The sequence below is a fragment of the Sorex araneus genome, chromosome 2, assembly GCF_027595985.1.
Source record: "Sorex araneus isolate mSorAra2 chromosome 2, mSorAra2.pri, whole genome shotgun sequence".
In the NCBI taxonomy this organism is placed as follows: domain Eukaryota; kingdom Metazoa; phylum Chordata; class Mammalia; order Eulipotyphla; family Soricidae; genus Sorex; species Sorex araneus.
In genome coordinates, this window is record NC_073303.1 from 368,952,342 (window position 1) to 368,974,709 (window position 22,368).

Below are 22,368 nucleotides of genomic sequence, written 5' to 3' on the forward strand. Positions count from 1 at the left end.
TTTGAGTTATTTTAGGACTAATTTATCTTATAACTCATTAAGTACTGTTATTTTATGTGTGCTTCATAGTATATGTTAGATGTTATGTATTTTATATATCAGATACATGGTATAATTTTTAAGAGACTTACCAATTAAACATACTCAATTTATATCATTTTTTATTTATAAATGTTTACATATTAAATAACTACACAGAAATTCGCCATGTCATTGTTTTATTTCCTTTACTTTGATTTTGTTTTCACTTTGGGGCCACGCTGGCAGTACTCAGAGCTTCCTCCTGGCCCTACACTCATGCATCACTCTTGGCACGATATGTAGTGTGAGACCAAACCAGATCCTGCCTGTGTCCAAGGCAAGCGCCCTACCATAGTACTATCCCTCCAGCCCCTCTTTCACTTAACTTTTATTTTGAAAACCTTAGATTTAAGAGTTCATGATTAATTAGGATTCATTATTCTCATTGTTCAGATATTTAATATTTCTGTTTAAGGGAACCATTACTGATAAAAGAGTAAACTGTTTGGAGCTGGAGGAGAGCACAGTAGGTCAGGCTTTTGTCTTACATGTGGCCAACCCAGGTCTGATCTCCAGCACCCTGTAATGTCACAAATCCCAACAGGAACAATCCTGAGTATTGCTGGGTGTGGCCCCCTCAAGAAAGCCTCCCCCCCAAAAAAAGAAAAGGAAGTAAAATATTTTATGTAAACAAAACTTAAAAGGAAATTTTTTTAAATACGTGATGTTTTGGTCTTATGTTTTTCCATCCAGAAACTCATACTGAGCTTCTAAGCTTGGGGAATTAATATAATTTTTGCTTGCTGTACTATGCTAGTATATAAATCATCCCTCCCCCCCACCTTCATTGGAAAGGGAAGGAAAAAATCTGTTATTACAAGAGCACCTTCTGTTATTAAATCAAATATATGGTGTGTGTTCAAGTGTTTTTTTACTTCAGTTAATCACAGTTTGGAAAATGTCTCCACAAAAGATGTTTAACTCTTTGATAATCCTTAGTGTTAAGTTCAAAGTTTATCGAAAGACCCCTAATCAAAGAAAACTATTTTACTATGTATCTTTGGATCGCTTATAATCCTGTATTCTGATTTGGTATCCAATAATCATATTATGTATCAAGGATACATGTCTTGGATAGAAAGGGGTGATGAGTAACAGATACTGAGTCCATTGCTCACCCAAGCAAATGTTGGATCTGCTCCACTCCCATTTTTAATCAAGACATATATATTGCAGATGCGATTGTTTTTCATCAGCAGCATCGTCATCATCAACATCCTTAACCACCTTTTTCTTTTTCTTTTCTTTTCTTTTTTTTTTTTTTTTGCTTTTTAGGTCACACCCAGCAATGCACAGGGGTTACTCCTGGCTCATGCACTCAGGAATAACTCCTGGCGGTGCTCGGAGGACCATATGGGATGCTGGGAATCCAACCCGGGTTGGCCGCGTGAAAGGCAAACGCCCTACCCCTGTGCTATGGCTCCAGCCCCACCACCTTTTCAATTTTTAAAAGTCTGCACTGTTTTCAAATATGGTCACATATTCTTTAAGGAGGAAGAGATCTCTAACTGAGCAAAAATTTATGGAGCACTTACTCTGTTCCAGGAACAGAGTACCTTACAGAAAAGACTCTATCTTACTAACAGTCCTACAAAGCAGGTCATGATAGCCTTGTTCTGTAAATTAGATAACTGAGGCTTACCAAGAGTGAGAAAATTGCCAGTATCCTCCGAATGGTAAGTGACAATATCAGAATGTGAGCTTTAAGCATTTTACTGTAGCTTTAAAAGTTATCATAGGGGCTGGAGTGATAGCACAGTGGGTAGGGCATTTGCCTTGCATGTGGCTGATCTGGGTTCAATTCCCAGCTTCTCATATGGTCCCCCGAGCACCGCCAGGAGTAATTCCTGAATGCATGAACCAGGAGTAACCCCTGTGCATCGCCAGGTGTGATCCAAAAAGCCAAAAATAAATAAATAAATAAAAGTTATCATAACTTTTAAACTAACTTTTAGTACTTGTAGTTCATGTGTTTTCATTCATGTTGACAGTAGAGTCATGTCTTCCCCATACTAGGCTATTTCAATATTACCTTTTTCTAATTTTAAATACCATTTTTTAAAGCTTTTCATTTAAAATATTTTTATATTTGAATTTGGAAATATGCATTTTTTCACTTAATGACACATAGTAGCAGATATATAAGCCAAAACCAGACCAGCTTGTTCTAACTGACTTACTAGTAAAATGCTTCCCCTGTATAATTAAACAAAGCTAGTATTAGTTGATATAAAATATGTATCTTGAATATTCAAGTGTTGTGTTTTTTTGTTTTTGTTTTTGTTGGTTTGTTTTTTTTGTGTTGTTTTTTTTTTTTGCTTTTTGGATCACACCCAGCAATGCACAGGGGTTACTCCTAGCTCTGCACTCATGAATTACCCTTGGCAGTGCTCAGGGGACTAGATAGGATGCTGGGATTCGAACCCGGGTCAGCCACATGCAAGGCAAACGCCCTCCCCACTGTGCTATCACTCCAGCCCCTCAAGTTTTCTTAAGGGTATAAAAGGAATCTATTATAACTATTGGGAATGCTTTTTTTTTTTTTTAAGTACTTTGAGCATCTGATGTGTTCAGTACTGTGTTTGGCACTAGATATAGAAAAATGAAATAACATTTCCACCCTCGAGGACTTGATACTGAATGTTTATTTCTCTAATACAAGTAAAAGTTCTGTATTTTGTAAACAAGATAAGAACTTAGTTAATTTTGAAGCCATTTCTATCCCTGCCTCAGGTTTATTGTTCCATTCTCTTCTCTCCACCTGTTGCTATGTTCTTTAGTTTACGCCTTAGCGTTTTCTGTAGGGGGGAGGCTTCGCCCATAGCAGGTAGGAGCCCGGGCATCACACCCAGCACTGCCCAACTGCTGTGTGGCTGGAAGGATCAGTGCTGGGCCTGGGAACGCTGTGGTGCTGGGATTCAGCAGGACAAAGAAGAAGGAACAAAACGCTCAGTGCTGGGGATCGAACTCGGGGCTTCTAGCCCTGTGAGCTGTTTCTTCCACCCACACAATTTTATTTTTATGTTGGGATCTAGAGAACTATGAAAATTATGCCTTCTGACAAATGCTGTGAGCATCACTAATAATTCAGATTAATTACGTATGGTATCAAGTATTGGACTCCCTTTCCTTCAATAAACAGTTGTTGAGTAACTGCTATGAATACTGGAACTTCTGCTGTCCTGAGAACAACAGTCAACAAGATAGATGTAGGGAACTTTAATAAAGTTTACACAAGCAAGTGGAGATTCTAAAATAACATTCAGAATATTGCCTGGCCATATGCCCTGCATAAAGAATAGCTGTTGTCGTAGTGTGACTGTTTGTTAGCCTTGACCTCACTATAGATACCCAGTTTTGCCAGAATTAAATAAGCTTATTTGCTGTGTTAGACTATATCTCCCCAGAATCTCCTAATAGCAGTGCTTCTGTGTTGCTGATTTTGCCACTAACAAATCTAATTTATTTTCTATGATTTAAAATAAGATAAGTGCTACAAGAAGTCTCTAAAAAAGATAGGTTGCATTTTGAAAATAGACTTCACTGCATTTATTATCACAAAATTAGAGTGAAAAATACCATCATTATGTTCGGTTGTTATATTTAAGCTAAAATTAAAAGTCGTTATTCATTACTTCTGAGTAGTGTTTTATTATTTTTTTAATGGTTTTTGATAGTGCTCAGGGCTTACTCCTGGCTCTGTACCTAAGAATCACTCCTGGTAAGCTTGGGGAACCCCTACCTGGTATACTATCACTCCAGTCCCAGATCAGTATTTTCTGTATGTATTCCATGATGTTAGATTGATAGAGGAAAGGCAAAAGTTAAAAATAAGATATTTGAAAAGATATATTTGGAAATTTGGCATTTTTCTATAGAATTTTAGCACCTTTAATAGGTTTTGGATAGGTGAAGTCATTATAAGTCATAGTGTTCTAAACTGGAACAGTTGAAAAAAGACCATTGAGATTAATGGTTGTTTAGGTGTTATTCAAGACTTGAACTCTATGGACTAGAGAGTTAATTGATGGGGACAGAAGGACAGGGATAAGAGAATAATCTCTAGGCTTCCTGTATAGACAGTGGCATAAGTTGTTATACCATTGGTGGAGAGAGACTGTAGGAGGAATTGGAGATTTAATTTGAGGAATTATACTGACAACAGATATAGATAACTAAGTGACTATGTAGATGGAGCATGCGCCTTGCTTTGGTTGTTTATTTCTGTTTTACTAAGTAATACATATAAATACAATGCATTCCTGAAGTCCGTGATACACAGGAACAATTCTCTAAACCCAGTAGGGGGTGGTGATGATACCATCTTGGGGTCTTTGTATTGTAATAGATTTTATTCTTTCTCAAAAGAATTTTCCTTTACCTAGGGTTATTCTTGGGATAAATTGAAATATTGAAGGTGGGGAAATAGTGTTTACTCTAAGATAAATCACCTTGCATTCAGGAGAAGAATACTAGAAATTCTCACTTAACAAAAGATCATTTTGTATTTCCGGTTTTTGTTTATTTTATGCTCTCTGGGGGCCCACCCCGTGGTGCCAGGGACTGAATCTAGGTCGGGTGCCTGCAAGGCAAGCAGCTTCCTCAGTTTTCTCTGGCCCCTTTGTTTGTTGTGAAATGGCATGGACCTTGGCTAGATCTGTTGATATAGACTCTTAATAGTGAAGAGAAATAGAAACAAAAAATTTCTGACTCACAGTAGTGCTGTTATGCAAAATATTTTGTGTTTTGGGTCAAAATAAACTAAGACTGGAATACCTCAAGGTGATATTGGTGATGTTTGAGTAGGTCAACAAAAGATTTTTTTTTTTCTGTTTCTAGATAAAATGCTTTACTTTTGATGTCTCTGCTTGTTCATTTGAACATCCCCCAAGTAATGAGAGCAAAATATCTGAGCTCTCTAGTATAATATACTCTGGGATACTCTGGGATCTAGTATAGTGTACTCTGGGATAGTGTTATCTAACCCTGGTTAGGAAAAAAGCAATTTTACTTAATCTATACTGACTGAATCCCATTATTTTGGCAAGATTGTACTGTGCTAATCTAGAATATGTATCTTTGCATTTACTTTATTTTCAACAAAATTGCATTTGAGAAAGTTGCACTAACTGAAGGTTATTGGAATAGTGAATGAGTGGGCTGGTAGTGGTTCCCACAGTATTTAAAAAAAAAAAAACAGACTCTGCAATATTTTAAGGAAAAATTAGAATATTTGAAAAATACCTTTATATTGTTCAATACATTGTTTTTCTTTACATAATATATTTTGAACTTTTATATTTTTACTAGAGAAAATATAAATTAATATTTCTGTAAATAGAGTACTGCCTTTTAGTCCTTTCTCATTCTCACATAAATACAGTTCTTTGATCATACAATAAGTTTTATAGAAATGTGCTATAGCTTCAAAGATATTTAAATTTTTAAGTCTATTGTATATAAAGAAACATGCAGCAGAGTGAATTCCTTTTGATAGGTGCTATTTTCAAAGCATTGGTAATAATTGGCAATGTATTTGTCGATGTGCATAAAAATATAAATTCTTGCCGTCTGACATGGGTTTTTCTGGCTTTCTGTGCCTTGATCATTCAGTGTTTTGCTCTTGGTCACTAACTGAATTTGAGTTTTTCACGATTTGTGTTTTAATCTATTTTTTCATTTATTTTTTTCATATTTTTATCATTCTGGTGCAGGGCATTTCTGATCTGCAATTGTTCTGTAATGAATCGTAGTAAATTATGATTGATACTGAAAGTATAGTATGTATATTCATTTTACTGTATTTAACTGTTAAGTATTTTTTTAAGTATTTTTAAATTAGAGTTTTGAAGTTTAAAAAACATTATTGTCTTACACTGAGTATGGACAGTTTGACTTTAAATACAAACTCAGGAGTTTCTAGAAGTAAGTTTTAGAGGAAATAATCGAACTTAATTGCACAGAAATGTTTGCAGATCAGCATTGCTGACTACCAAAAAATTGTAGCATACATGTCATCTGATTTTAGTTGTGCTTCCATCTTGCTGCAGTAAAATTCTGTGCATCAGAATAATTGGCCTTCATGTACTAGATGTGATGTAGTTACATCTTAAAGTTTTTACCGAGACTATGCAAACTGAGTGAATCCTACTTTTTCCATATATTTTTATAGCTTTGTTGTCTTTGGGTGCATCTCATTTGCCTTCTTTTTGGTTTACTAATCAATTAGAAAAAAATGCATCTTGGGGGCTGGAGCGATAGCACAGCGGGTAGGGCGTTTGCCTTGCACTCGGCCAACCCCGGTTCTAATCCCAGCATCCCATATGGTCCCCTGAGCACCGCCAGGGGTAATTCCTGAGTGAAGAGCCAGGAGTAACCCCTGTGCAATGCCGGGTGTGACCCAAAAACCAAAAAAAAAAAAAAATCATCTTAAAATTTTTTTAATTAAGATTTTCTAGTTTTTATGCAAAACTATGTACAGACTATAATTTTTTCAACAGTGATGATAAGGATCACTTCATTTTCCCAGAGTTACTTCACGGAAATTTTTTTTCCCATACATTTAACCCTAAATATTCCTGTTAAGATAAATTTTAGAGTTAAACCTAGTGTATGAGGAAGTATACATTAAATTAAATAATCTACTTAATCAGCAGATCTACAATTGTAGAAAACATATATTTATATATCAAAAAATTATACACCTCCCAACATTTGTTATTATTTAAACCATGATTTCCTTAAAGATTTTAGTATTGGAATGTATTTACTAACATTATTATATAATGATTATAATATTATACTAGGCAAAACATTCTAAATTATCTTTTTTAAAATATTCTAAGATTTTTTTTTAAGTATTTTTTCTCAGACTTCATCTAATTTATCTTTTTCCCTGAAATTATGTCACCTGAAAATATCCCATTGCATTTTCTTACCTAGGCTGAATGAGCAGAAGTATCTCAATGGCTAATTTTTCATTTACCTAAATTCGAGTATGCCATAGATTGTATGTTTAAGTAGAAGTATTCCTTGTCAGACAGCTGGAACATGAGCACTAATCCCATGAATTCTAAAACTATGGAAAACATTCACCAGTTTGCTTGCAAATCAACTCTGCTGCATGCGTTCACAAGTTTCATAAAGATTGCATGCTTTCTGTTTTCAATACAAATTGTATTTTTTTTTCATACCCATCCTTGCTTTTTATTTTTTTTATTTTTGTTTCCCTTTTCTTGGTTGGATGCCTGTGTGTGTTTATTCCAAATCCCTGTCCAGTCCTGGAGTTTGAACTACGGAAAGCCAAGGAGACCATTCAGGCCCTCCGAGCCAACCTGACAAAGGCTGCAGGTGGTGTACATAAAACTTTCTTGAGACTATTTTCACTTTGACAATGTAGAAGTAGCCGATATATTATCAAATGTAAAATAGTAAAATATTTATATTTTCTCCCACCAGAACATGAAGTTCCTTTACAGGAACGAAAAAATTATAAATCAAGTCCTGAAATTCAGGTGGGTAAATAGCACTTCTTGAAGTGTCATTCACATAAATGTAATTATCGTAGGAGGAAATTTATGATACTTTTGTCTTTTCTTTTGCCTCTAGGAGCCGATCAAACCTCTTGAAAAGAGAGCTCTAAACTTCTTAGTCAATGAATTTTTATTGAAGAATAACTATAAACTTACATCAATAACCTTTTCAGATGAAAATGATGATCAGGTATTGTTACTGTTTCTTTAAAATTATTACTTTTTTGTTATTTTCTATTTTATCTCATTTCTTTAGGATTTTTAAAAGTTGTGTGTGCAGAAAAATTCTGTAACGCAAATTACCAAACACAGTTTCCTTGTCTCACTAGTTTAGTATTTTATTGGTTTATAGATTTCTTCTGTCTGCCTACAGACCTATTTTTCTTTTAAGGTAACTTTTACACTTTGCCATTAACTACATAATCTAGCTGTATGGTATGTATGTGTGAAACACTTGTTTTTGTGTGTTTGCTACACTTTAATGCATTTACTTGGTGGGATTTTTAAATACTCAGTAAGAGTTTTATTATGTGGAAATCAAGCCTTATTTACAACTAGGTATCTTCCATTGATTCATTAATACTTCATGGATCATTTAACAAAATTTGAGTTTAATGACTCCTTCAGTTATTGTAATGTATTTGGCAGAAACCACATGTGGTGTTTTTTATAAAGTGGTGCTTTGATCGACCTGTTTAAAAGATAGTAAGCAGTGAACATAGCGCGCAGCACTAGTGTCTCATATTTTGCCTGCTGGTTCCATCCTGGCACCACATATTTCCCCTGGCATTAGTGAAAGCCACTCTAAAGCATCACTGGGTATGACCTCCCCGAAAATATTTATGTAGATTGTACGTATATTAACATACCGTTTACCTAACAGCTAAGCAGTCACAGGAAAAATGAGTCCTCCTTTAGGTGTAAATGGCCTACTCTTCTAAATTGAAAGGTAGTTATTATTAAAAACTTAAGTCTGGCTCTGTAAATAATTGATAGAACGCAGCCATAGAAATTTAGTTTGTTGAACACTTGTACAAGCTATAATGAAAACTTATAGAGCACTCTGTTCTTTTAAAGTATGTATCTTCAAATACATGTGGATCATTTACCAAAAATGGATAATATTTTGTGTGATAAAGCAAGCCTTAATATTTAAGAGGAGCTCAGTGATATAAATAAAGCATGTTTCATATTTTAATTTGGGGCAGGGGCATACATGATAATCTCGGGGCTTAATTCTGTGCTCGGGGTCACTATTGGTGGTGCTGAAGAGACCACACCACCTGTTGCAGTGAATCCGAAAGGGGTCAGTCTCATGCAAGGCAAGTGTCTTCATCCCTGTACTATCTCCCCAGCTCCTAACGTATGTTTTTAAGTCACAAAAAAATCATGGATAAGTTTGGGGCTGAAGTGATAGTACAGTGGGCAAAGCACTTGCCTTGCACATGCAATTCAAGTTCAGCCCCTGACACCCCATATGGCCCCCCGGTCCCACCAGGAGTGATCCTTGAGCACAGTTCTAGGAGTATGCTCTGAGCACTAGTGAGTGTGGTACAAAAGACAAAAAAGAAATTCACTTGGTCATTCTGTTTTTAGAAAACATATCTTTGTAGAAATGCTCCTACACGATGATCATGGCAGTTTGGTAATAGTTAAAATCTGTGAAATAACTTATATATCTAAGAACAGGTGATTGACTTTTTTTTTAATTTGGTGTATCAATAACCTGTTCTTTAAGCATTAAGCGTCATTTAGTTCTAATTTCAATTTATTTCTAGTTTAAATCTGTCTGAAACCAGTCTACAACTCTTAATGTTTACAAATTAAATGCTTTTTTAAAAACTATTGTTTTCTATAATATACCCCCATTTTATCCTAAATGACACTTACTACATGAAATTGATTTTTGTCTTCCTGATCAGATTACAAATTTCTTAAGCTAAAATTCTTCAGTTCTATGTGCATGTATCATAAACACTCAATAAAGGTTTTTTGGGAGGTTTTTAAATTTTTTCTTATCAGCGTGCAATCATTATCTTTGTTTCCTTTGTATCAGTTCTTTTATGATTGACTTACTTTCTACTCTTCCTTTTGTGGTATCTGGAACTTTTATATGATAAGCTTTCTATATTGTCATTTTTTTTAAGTGTTTTTTTTTTTTTTTAATTTTATTGAATCACCATGTGGAGGGTTACATAGTTCTCAGGATTATGTCGGTTATACAATTCTCAAACACCCTTCCCTTCACCAGTGCCCATCTTCCATCACCAACCCCCCCAGTATACCTGCCGCCCCCTCCCACCTCCCCAGTCCCCACCCTTGTACTTGATAAGTTTCACTTCGTTTATGCCTTATCTCTATTACATTCCATGTTTCAACACACAACTCACTACCGTTGTTGGGGTTTCCCCCAAAAAAGAAAAGCAGTCCTATTGCCAAAGAGGCATTTGATAGTTCTCCACTACTAAGAATATAGAGATATTAAGTCCCGCTGTTTGTTACATAACTTTTCTTTTTCCCCCTTGCCCCGCGCCACCGAGTTCACGCCTGTTTAGTAATCGCCACGCTGCCTGACAAGGGAAAAAAAACGAAAACAAAAAACGAAAAGGATGGTTATTTCCCGTCATCAGCAGACGTGGGGCTCTGGCTTAGTTGATAGACTAGTAGAGTGTCTGCAAGCAGTTTCTGGAACCGAAGGTCTTGCGCTGGTATCGGCTCCGGCTCGAGATTCCACCAGCGTCCCACTGTTCCATGTACATAATTTTTCCCCTTATATCCCATTCCCACGCCACCAGGTCTGTTTGCTTAATGGACATCACACTGTAGTTGACGACACGCCGCGTTTCTTCCCGAGAAAGAAGAAAATTTCTTCTCAGCTGGTGTGGGGATATAGCTTAGTTTAGTCTAGAGAGATGGCTACCACTTTGATTGCCTTCAATATTTCAGCAACAGACTTACTATTCTTGTTAGGATCTCCCACAAAAGTCCGACCCATTAAAAAGGGACATATTACATATTGCTGATGCTAAGATGACATTAGGTCGCGCGGCAGCGGCCGCGCGGTTTTGGGTTTCTGTATAAAGTCCAGGGAAAGTACAACCAGAAATAACATCACTACAAACTTTTACCCTTTTATGGTGCTCATAAGATGGAGAAGTCCTGCGCTGTGCTCAGGAGGGAGGAGTTGAGAGAGAGAGAGAGAGAGGTTAAAAGAATTGGGGGATGCCCGGTTCCCACTGTTTCAGCTCACCGTGGGGTCTCTGGTCCCATGCCGGAATTAGTTCAGTGGGCTGCCTGGAGTCCAAGGGCGCTCCCTTGGGCTCTTCCATCATGCTCGCTCCGCAGCCGGATCCAAAGGGAAGCACACGTGGGGGAGGTGGGTTTAAATATCTATCTGCGGTGGGCGGGGGTCGCCGCCCCCGCCCCCTGGGGTCTCCCGCAAGCGCGCGAAATCGTCCTGTTTCAGCTGGATCGCCAGCTCCATTTTGCGCTCAGGAAAACCGCGGATCCTGCGCTGTGCTCAGGAGGGAGGAGTTGAGAGAGAGAGACAGGTTAAAAGAATTGGGGGATGCCCGGTTCCCACTGTTTCAGCGCACCGTGGGGTCTCTGGTCCCATGCCGGAATTAGTTCGGTGGGCTGCCTGGAGTCCAAGGGCGCTCCCTTGGGCTCTTCCATCATGCTCGCTCCGCAGCCGGATCCAAAGGGATTAAGTGTTTTTTAACTGTCAAAAAAACACTTAAATGCTCCCTCCAATGCTAAGCACTGACTTTTGACTCTACACTCAGGAATCACTTATGGCGGTGCTGAGGGGACCATAAGGGGTGCCAGAGATCAAACCTGAGTTGGCCGTGTACAAGGCCACTGTGCTACCCACTGTATTATCTCTGCAACCCACAGTTGTCAAATTCTTAATCTGAGTTTTATCAGAGATCTTTGCTAAAGACCCTGTCTCCTATTTCCACGTCAGTACCAGCACATCCCAGAATCTATTTTCAGGAGGTCCCTTGCTTCCAGCATCATTGCTTGATGCCCCGCTGAAGAGAAGACCTGTCTGCACTGTCACCCTCTGGACCTGCTCTCAGTCTTAGCACGATGACTGTTTCTCACCTTCCTGATCAACTTGTCATATCAGCCGTCTGCTGCTTCTTTAACTCCTTAATTCCTTTCACTCCTTCATTGAATTTATAAGTATTTTCAACATATTTTTTGATGTCTATATCACCAGTGTTATATCTTTTTTTAAATTTTTTTATTGAGTCACCATGTGGGCCAATGTTATATCTTAATTTCTCGTTGTAATCATGTGAAACAGAAGGCTCTGCATCTCTTTGCACATATGACTTCTTCAGAGCTTTGGAACTTGGCTTACTCTTTCCCTTGTCACTAAAATAATTAATTTCTAATCACTTGTTGCTGTGTGCCTTATTAATGCAGAGTCCTTTCCCAGAGAGTCCACAAGGCATTCCTTCTAAAAACCTTTTCTTATTCCTGTCTCAAGAAAGAAATTTATTCCTTTCCCTGAATTCTTTTTTTCTTTTTTCAGTTCTCGTGCCACACCAGGCATGTTCAGGGCTTGCTTCTGGCTTTGTACTCAATTCACTACTGAAGGGTCTCGGGAGACCATATGGTAGAACCTGGGTCAGCTGCCTGCATGCAGGCGTTCCTCCTTCTTTCTTACTGCCTCTGTGGTCTCTTTCCTGAATTCTTCTTTGATCAGTTTCCCTATGACCATTTAGGTTATACCTTTTTCTTGTTGTCGTACTCTAATGATGGAAACCTCTAAGTGGTGATAGTATTTTGCCTTTCTTTTTAAGCACAGGGTAGATACTAACAAATACTAGGTGGATTTATTTGTAATATCAGTAATGTTGGTTTTTTTTTTTTAATTCAAATTTATATTAATTGCTAAATACTGAGCTTCACGTTAAGAACTTATCCTGGGTTGTTTTGTTTTGGTTTCCTGTTTTTGGGTTTTGGGTGATGCCTAGCTGTGCTCAGGGATAACTTCTGGCCACGCTTGGGTGACTGTATGGGGTGCTGGGGATTGAACCCGGGTTGGGCGCATCCAGGGTAAGTGCCTTTACCTGCCATATTTCCTCTCCAGCCCCTGGACCTTATTATGCATTTCATTTTACCCTTTAAAACACTCAGAGAAAGAACTGTACTCAATTTTCAGATGTTGATTTGTTTTTGTTTTGTTTTTGTTTGGGGGCCACACCTGGCTGAGCTCAGTGCTCACTCCTGGCTCTCCGCTTAGGGACCACTCCTGCCCCAGGGCGCAGGGGACCATCCAGGTCAGCCACGCGCAAGGCAAGCACACTACCTCTTGTTCCGGCACTCCAGCCCCAGTTTTAAATTCAGTTATAAAAGTAGTAAGTGGAGGCAAATGTGCACTTCATATTTGAATTAGGTATTTTTGAAAGCTCCCACTTTTATTTACTGTCTTATGTTTGTAAAAATTAATTATTGAAATACGCCCTTAAAGGATTAAAAGTGTGTCACATTTAGAACATAAGGAAATTACGAGGTAACAAATTATTACTAAATTTTGATGCATTAAAGGCAGATAGAATTATAAGAATTTGCTTGTCACTAGTACACTTGAACCTAGCCTTGGGGCTGGAGAAATAGTACAGCACGTAGCTGACTTGGGTGCAATCCCCACACCTCATCTGACCTCTTGAGCCCAGCCAGGAATGATCCCTGAACACAGAGCCAGGAGTAAGCCCCAAGCACAGCCATCTGTGGTCTGCAAACCCAAGAAATGTTTACGGGGCCTCTGACGAGGCCCACACCCTGCAGTGCTCAGGGTTACTCCTGGCACTGCACTCAGTAATTATCCCTGGTGGGCTTGTGCAAGGCAGGTCTCCTACCCGCTGTCCTATCCTACCAGCCCCCAAATAACAAATTAAAAAACAATAGTCTTTGACTATAGAATGCTTGAACATTCTACATGATTATTGATCATTCTGCATTGTTCTACACTGAGCATTATGCCTTTTGTATTTTAGTAATACCTTGTATGGCTTGTGTGGTCAGGGATGTAGTTCATATGGTAAAGCTGTATATGTGGATTTGATCCCTGGCACTCCAGAAAATCCAAAAAAGTAGCAAAGAGGTATGAAATTGAATAGGATTGAATTAAGAAAATATTTTTTGAGACACATAGAACAGCAATTCTTTGGTTTCTAGAAGTTGCCAGGAGCATTTTTAATACTGTAAATTATATACAAACAAGTACAGCTAGAAGATAAGCAGACTAAATTTACATAGTACATATTATTAAGTCTTGAGGTTGGAATAAAAGCAAAGTTATGCTATCAGGCTATAAATTATGAAAAGTAAGAGATATAAACTAAGATTCAGTGTATACATTTTGACATAACAGCATGAAAACTGTTGGGTTTTCAAAGTATTAGCAAATATTAAGAATAAAATTAAAATTAAAAATGCTGGGAAAATTGCCTCATGGCTGTTTTATATATTTTCATCCTTCCTCAAGGATTTTGAACTATGGGATGATGTAGGATTAAACATTCCGAAACCTCCAGATTTGTTGCAACTCTACCGAGATTTTGGAAATCATCAAGTGACCAGGAAAGACCTTGTGGATGTGGCTAGTGGAGTAGAAGAAGATGAATTAGAAGCTCTGACACCAATTGTGAGCAGCCTTCCTCCGAACCTTGAAACTCCTCAGACTATAGAGGTGAGAGATACTAAAATTGCACCAGTAGTATCCAACCAAGGCACTTAAATTCTGTAAAGGCGTGCTATGAGATCTTAAGTTTCTGTTTTTCTGTCATTTTGATTTTAGAGCTCCTTGCTAATACAGAAATTAGAAGATAAAATTACTTTATTAAATAGTGAAAAATGGTCTTTGATGGAGCAAATCAGAAGACTTGAAAGGTTAGTACTTAATTATTTCTCTAAAACTCAGAGTTGGTAAATGTATACCAAAAACACAATTCAGTTGTTACGATAAAAATTTTTTTTTTACATCATCAAAAGAATAAAGTTCTTTTTATTCATATGTGGTACTTATAAAGGTTTTGCTAAAAGGAAATAATCTTGCAGTTTGCTGCAACATAGATTGAACTAGAGGCTTTCACAAAAAGTAAAGTCAGAAGGAGAAAGACAAATACAGAATAATTACACTTGTGTGTGGAATATAAAGGAACAAATCAAAGGACTTGACAATAACCAATTAAATATTTAAATTATGATAATAATGAAAGGGAAAGCCTCAGTTTACCCTTGTCAGTTGCTGTAATAAAATCCAGATTTGCCTGCCCCATCCTTCATTTTGACTTCCCTTGAATTCCTGGGTACTTTCTAAAATTTTTTTTTTTTTCTTTCTGGGCTGAAGCAATAATACAGCAAGTAAGTAGGGTACTTGCCTTGCATGCAGTAGACCCATGTTTAATCCCCAGCACCCCATATGGTCCACTGAGCACCGAGCACCAGCAAGTGTGGTCCAACCCCAACCCCCCGTTTTTTTCACTTTCTATTACTGAATGCATACCTTCCAGCTGCATTTTTGTTTTCAATTTATTATTTTTTATTTTATATAAGGTAGTTCACAATATTTGATTATACTTAATATTCAAACACCAATCCCACCACCATTACACCTTCTTACCACCAAATTTGGGATGTTTCCATCCCAAGCCCCAAGCCCTGCCCCAAAGCACAACTGAAATAATATATTTTGTGTTGTTGTTATGGAAAACCACTGAAAATGCTACAAAAAAGTATTCATATAGGAAACAGTGTGAAGATTGTTCTATTTTGGTAGGGGCCCTTAAGACATTCTTTGGGATATCACTAACATGTTAAAAGTTTGGGTGATATGAGGTTTAGTGTATATGTATATATATGTATATATAAAAATAAGTATATATGCATATATATACATTTCCCTCTATGATTTGTTGCCTACTATATGAACCCTATAAATGTGGTGTGGCACTTATGGAGAATGGGTAGGAAGTGTCTTATGCATAGGTCCAGGAATATGTTCACTCATGCGTGAGGCTCGCCCAAGCGTGTGGGGAGTGGCCTTGAGTCTGGTGGTGGTTGGGTTCTGGAGGTTTTCGGCTGCTAGGGCAGGGTCCCTTGGGGCAGGGAGGGCTCTCACCCGCCCCTCTCTGGGGCACCCAGAGTGAAACAGCCTGGCGTAGAGTTCCATGGCATGGCTATTGGGGGCCCATGTTATGCTCCCTTCTGGGAGAAGTATCTGTGTGATCTGGTGGCCGATGCCGAGATTATCTGGTGCAGGCAGGAAGTGGCTTTTGGGCGTGGCCCCAGGCTCGCCAGAGACTGAGGGTAAATAGGCAGAGGATCTCCGCTCCCAGTCCCATTGAGCCCAGAGTTCCAAGGTCACAAAATTCCGCATTTTCTGGGTTTTGTGAGACTTCACTCATGCATGAGACTCACCCGGGCGAGTGGAGAATGGCCTTGAGCATGGTGTCGTTTGGGTTCTGGAGGTTTTTGGCTGCAGGGGCTGGGTCCCTTGGGGCGGGGAGGGCTCTCACCTGCCCCCCTCGACTTCCAGCTTTAATATACAAGTTTAATATACAAGTGAGAAAAAAAAATTAAAGTACTAATCCAAAGCAAAAAAAAATTTATTTTATTGGCTTTTTGGGTCACACCCAGTGATGCTCAGGGGATACTCCTCACTCCGTGCTCAGGAATTACTCCTGGCAGTGCTCGAAGGACCATATGGGATGCCGGGGATTGAATCTGGGTCACCACGTGCAGGCAAATACCCTACCATGGTACTATTGCTCCAACCCCAAAGCAAAAATTTTTGAAGCCACTTTTCTGTTTTATTGCTACAAGTTTATATCCACACTTTTTTAAGTATACAAAGTATCTGTGTGTATATAGAAAAAGAATAGTTTTTTTAAAAAAAGATAAATCAATTGCTGAATCTTTTTTCTATTCTGTAGATTTCAATAACTTAAAATCTATTACAATCTTTTATGAAGTTTTGATATCACATTTTTTTAAATGCATTTATTCCCTCAAATTTCTTCATCTTTCTACAGTGAAATGGACTTCTTCAAAAATGAGCACTTTGCAGCACCAGTAGTTTGTGACTCTGCCCATCCTTCTTCACATAAGTCTCTCCACAAAGACTCTGAAGACAGTGAACAGAATCCAGTTGTAAATAGTTCAGACCGGGGAACAAACAAGGATATCCATCTCTCACAGCCAGATGAAGTGGATTCCACTGTCCCTAAAGAGAACTTTGCAAATTCTTTTCCCAGGAGAGAAAGGGAAGGAACGCCGTCCTCATCACCACCAAGTAAACGTCTAGTCCATTTCGATAAACCCAATCGGTAAGTGTGCGACCTAGAGGTAAATGTGTCTTATCTATTAAGTACATTGTCAGACGACAAGAGTTTTGGTTCTTACTAAAGCCTCTTGTAGTACTTTTTTTTTTCTTTAATGTTTGGTATTAACATTGTGTGGCACAAAAAGGAGGAGGCGAAAGGACAAAATAATTACTAAGTTAAACGATCTCAAAAAGGATTTAAACCAGGCCAGAAATGTGACTGAAATAATGGTATCAGTGCCTGGCATAGGTGAGACCCTCGGTTCAGTTCCTGACATGGCACACTTCAATCCTCATTACTGTATGGTGTGTGCCTCTTACTAGCAGGGACGAAACAAGGAAGTAACAGTGAGTGAGGCTGGGTTTTAACCTTAGCTCTGTACTTACACCCGTAGTTCATATATATGTGCTGTGAATATTTTTGCCGGGTACTTCATAGCTTCTCTCTCCTTTTATTCTCCAAAGCTACTCTGTCACGGTAGGTGATTGTTAAATTGCTAAGCTAATAATTTAACTTTAAACTTTCTTCCAGACAGTGTTACACTAGGAATGCAGTGATAAGTAAAGAATGCATCATAAATCTTAGAGTATGAGGAAATGAATCAGAAAATTATAATGAAGCATGAAAATTAGTTATTTAAGAGAAATTCAGCTTTAGGAACACAGTCAGTTTATCAAATAGTCATGTTTGGGGGGAAAGTTTCATGGAAGAAGAGTCATCTACCCTGAGATCTGGCAACTACATAGCTAATTATCAGAGCACACTAACGGAGAACAGCAGCATATCTGTTTGGAGAACTAAGATGAATTTATGAAGATTTAAGTAAAGATTGAAGTCAGAGGATAAGAAGTTGGAGAATTAAGCAAAGGCCTAGTCATCTAAACCTAGTTGATTCATTATAGAGAGTTGAGAAATGAAGGTTATCTAAGCTTTAGATAGAACATAGTCAGGGTAGAGGTAATCAGAGGGCACGAGGTCTGGAAGAGGAAACAAATAAAATGTGTTTATTGGAAGAATCCAAATAAATGATTGAGACCTGGTCTCTGTGTGAAAGAAGATGGTAAATTCCCAGCACCATATAGAGATGGTTAGATTATACAAGATTGTTATTACTTGGGATTAAAAGAAAAGCTGATTTGAGGTGTTTATCTTCGGTTAAATTGAATGGATTATGGTTTCTTGCACTGAAAGATTATGGAAGAAATAGTAACTAAACAGGCTCAAACTGTTTCAACCTAGCCACAGGAATTGCTGAGTGCTGCTCATGTTTGTGTACCAAATCTTTATGTAACCTTCTATCAGCTCTTTGTAGATTGAGCACATAAAACACAGTTATGATTTTAGAAATGTTAGGTGGAGATGTGATTTCTCATGTCCTTTGGGACCATAAATAAAATAATGTGTTTAGTTACAAAAAATAAATCCTTGTCTGAAATATACCATGAATTTACTTTTTAAAAATTTTTACTATTTTTGTGAGTTTTTTTAACATTAATGTCTATTATTATCATTTTATATATGCATATTAATTCCTCTTAGAAGCACACCAGATTAACCTTTGTACCCTATTTGTCTTTCTGTAACCAGAGGGAATTGGGGTGGAAGGGTGGTAGGGAGTCATTTTAGAATTTGCTACAGTTATTGACCCACTATATTACTTCAGGTCTGATCCACCAATATTTGTGGGCCTTCATAACATCAGGCTGTTTTAAGACAATGTTACTGTTGATCCACTTAGCACACCCATCCCCATAATTTACTTGAGGAAATGTGGTGACAAAGAAATGTGGTTCTTTGTGGGATAGGCTTTTAATGTAAGGATGGGAATTAACACCATGCAACTTACTTTCTCCTTAAATGCCTGTAGTAATTCTACTGCCCCTTTTCATGCAATATTTTTTTCTAGAAAATTGTCTCCTGCTTTCCACCAAGCACTGCTCTCCTTTTGTCGAATGTCAGCCGATAGTCGTTTAGGATCAGAGGTAAATTAATACCAGATACTTGGAAACTTTCTTAAACATTGCTTTTTTCTTTTTCATACCTCATCCCAAAGAGAGCTATTACAGTTAAAGTAGTGTTCTAAGAAATAATTACTAAAATTTTAACCATTTTAAAAAGGGAGTCTTTTTTTTTGATTGAAACTTGACTGAATATTAAAGTGTGCTTTGCAGTTTAACTTGTAATGTCTACTTATGTATGATTTTTATAGTCAAATTCAGCTGATTTACCATTGGTTCAGTTATTTTTGGATTGCTTGATTATTTCATTCAGAGTGGTGTTCTTTGCTGATTTTGTCAGCTCTCAGATTTCCCCAAGTGCTTCATGATTATTGTAGAAACATCTTGAAAAGATTCCTTCCTCCTGCTGTCCTCCCTCTCCCCATCTTATACTCATTCCTCCCTTCCTGCTTTGTGCTTAATTCCACTTGGCCTCTCATGAGTTTCTGTTACATATATCATTGGGAATATGGAAAAGCCTATAGGATAGTTGGGGTGGGATTCTGGAAGTCTTCAGTGTAAGACAGCCTACTCGGGCCTTCTAAAAGCCACTTCCATTTTGCAGGTTACCACTTTAGGCAGATATCATAGCTTATTGAGCATCCTTCCAAGGACAAAAAACCACTGAAGCTCTCTTAAGTTCTGAGTTATTCCTCTTTATTTCCAAAAGTCAAACCAGATGAGCTCTCCTTCACTTCTGCCTTGCCTTCTGGTGCTTTCAAATGTCTTGCAGGCATACTGAAATGTTTATCCTATTTAAGGACTCAATTTTTGTTATTACCGTTATCATAACTGTAACTTGTGATTTGCGTGTGTGTTTGTCACAGAGATAACAGAATCTAAGCAGGAAATCTCTGTGCCATCATGTGTAGATGTCCACCACTTTATTTATTTATTTATTTTTAAATCTTCTAGGTGTCTCGAATTGCAGACAGTGAGAAAAACGTTATGTTGATGCTGGGTCGCTGCCTGCCACACATTGTTCCTAATGTACTGTTGGCCAAAAGAGAGGTGAGACCTAGCAAATTATTTTCATATTTTCATTCCAGTAAACCTCATCATGTTGTCCTTTTTTTTTTGTCATTTTGAAGTTTAGTGTTATGTTTTAATTTTGTTAAAGTCTATTACTTGCAATCATATTCTTACTTTTGTGCGTGCATCTCTGCTCCTAGAGAATGGTTTTGCACCTGTGTCAGGTGAGTTCAGTAAAGCTGCATGGTATTCATGTTTCAGTTTTGCTTAAAGCATCATTAGCTTCTGCAACTAATTATTACTGTAGGTCCACACATGTTCCATGAACACTTTCTTTAACCACTTAACTGAATGTTTTTTTAAATCTCTGTTCTTGATATGATATGCTTGATATGTCTACAGAAATGGACACTATTGAAAATTAACAAGGACTAATAATATAACTCTTAAATGTACTTGTGGCTATCTATTATTAATGTTTTATTATTTGATTTTTATTTGTCTTAGGATAGTAAAATAATTAAAGCATTGACTGTAATTTTTGAACATGCCTTTCCTAATTTTTCTTATAGCCAACTTGTTAATAACAGATGCTTTATATATTCAAAATGCAGTAGTAAATGCAGTCTAGTACACAAACCTATGTCTAAACCTTAAGTGCTTTAGCGAGTCACCTATAGAGTAGTACTTAGCTTCTAAAAGATCAATAAAAATTATTTCTTAGGTAATACATTTTCAAATAGATTTATTTAGCTTATGAAGTCAGTTTGAAGTTTATAGATTTTTTCAAATAATTTTTTAAATAATTTTTTTAAATAATCAAGTTAAGATTATTTTAGGATATCATATCCTTATCTGAATTTTTACCACTGATTTCAGTCATAGTGATGGGACCTACAGTATGGTAGATTTACAATGCATTTGACAAAACCTGTTTTTTTTTGTTTGTTTTTTTAAAAAGCTTATCTTTATCTCTTTAGCACAAGAAATTTGTGCTGATCCTCAAGAAAAATTTTATAGAGCTTTAAAATGTTTGATTCCCATAGATATTTAATGAAAAATAGATAAAAATAACTTTTTACTGATGTTTTTCTTTCTCATTTTGAAATAGTTGTGAGATACTAGTAAGGGAATTTTTCTCTTGAAGGATCAGTTTCCAATTTCAGATTGTTTGGCGGTTCTGCCTGTCCGAGTGTTGTTTGAGGGGCTTTTCCTCTTTCCGGCTTGTAACGTCTGTGCCGTGCATTCACGTTTGCAGCCCCCACTGTGCTTCCTTAATGCTCTTTCACTGTCACACACACCTAATCATTATGAAATGCAGTTTGGACTTTACTTTCCTCCTTTTTTATCATAAAAGATCACTAAAATCTGATTTTACTGCATGAAGTATTTATAAATTTGCATCATCAGTAATCAGATGTTGTATATTTAAATATATAGGCTTATATATTTTATATACACACAAACATGCATTTTATCTGTGGTATGATTTTTTTTTCTGGCTGATTTTAAGTTTCTATATTTTTAAATGTTTAAGTACTTAACATTTTATGAAGAATTGATTCTCATTAATTATTTATACTTTATTCTGTCAGCAAGTTTCCTGATTTATCAAAGTTGTGTTTCCTCAAAATTAAGTTGGTAAATAATGAAATTTCTCTTGGCTTGATTCAGAAAACCAAAGAATAAAACTTTCGTTTAATCCTTTGATATTGGTTATTTTAATATTTTACCTTTATTCATGTAAGGTTTTATGGTTAAGAAATATAACATTTTCACTTTTTTCCTCATGTCTTAAGTTTTATAATAGTCTTCAGCAAACTGACCATATAACTCATATTCTGATTAGATAAAATACAAGAAACAGGTTTAAGGTTTTGATTAATATGTTCACATGGTGTGTCATCAAATCTTTTGCCCTCCCTGCTCCCCCTTTTGTTTTTGGGGGGAGTTCTGGTGATGCTCAGGGGTTAATCCTGGCTCTGCACTCAGGAATTACACCTGGTGGTGCTCTGGGTTCTGTAAAGGGATGCAGGGGTTGAACTCAGGTTGGCCATATCCAAGGCAAATATCTGACCTCTGGACTATCACTCTAGTCCCCTTTTGCCCATTTTTAAACTGGATTTACTAGATTTCTTTGTTTTTGATTTTAAAATTTTTGGTAATTCTGAATATTAAATTTTTCACACATGTTTAATGTACAAATATCTTCTCCATTCTTATAAAATGTCTTTGCATTCTTCATACTATATATATTTTTTTTTCTTTTTCGGTTTTTGGGCCGCACCCAGTTATACTCAGGGCGTCCTCTGCTCTTAGGGATCACACTTAGGGATCACTTCCGGCAGGGCTTGGGAGACAATATCGGGTTCCAGGGATTGAACCTGGGTGAATCAAGGGCAAAACAAGTGATTGTTACTAAAGTGTCCCACCCACAACCTCGAT

General features: G+C 37.2%; 1 protein-coding gene across 4 annotated transcripts in view; it reads left to right on the forward strand.

Annotated features, from left to right (window-relative positions):
- Positions 1-22,368, forward strand: part of RELCH (RAB11 binding and LisH domain, coiled-coil and HEAT repeat containing) — a 97,575-nt gene that overhangs the window by 14,204 nt on the left and 61,003 nt on the right. For 3 of the 4 annotated variants that reach the window (XM_055126777.1, XM_004601989.3, XM_055126778.1), the window contains exons 3-10: positions 7,360-7,431; positions 7,540-7,595; positions 7,690-7,803; positions 14,116-14,319; positions 14,428-14,519; positions 16,664-16,957; positions 18,861-18,936; positions 19,867-19,962. In XM_055126777.1, coding sequence (XP_054982752.1) covers positions 7,360-7,431; positions 7,540-7,595; positions 7,690-7,803; positions 14,116-14,319; positions 14,428-14,519; positions 16,664-16,957; positions 18,861-18,936; positions 19,867-19,962 — 1,004 coding nt within the window. The remainder of the gene's footprint in view (positions 1-7,359; positions 7,432-7,539; positions 7,596-7,689; positions 7,804-14,115; positions 14,320-14,427; positions 14,520-16,663; positions 16,958-18,860; positions 18,937-19,866; positions 19,963-22,368) is intronic. The other variant, XM_055126779.1, reaches the window with a different exon arrangement.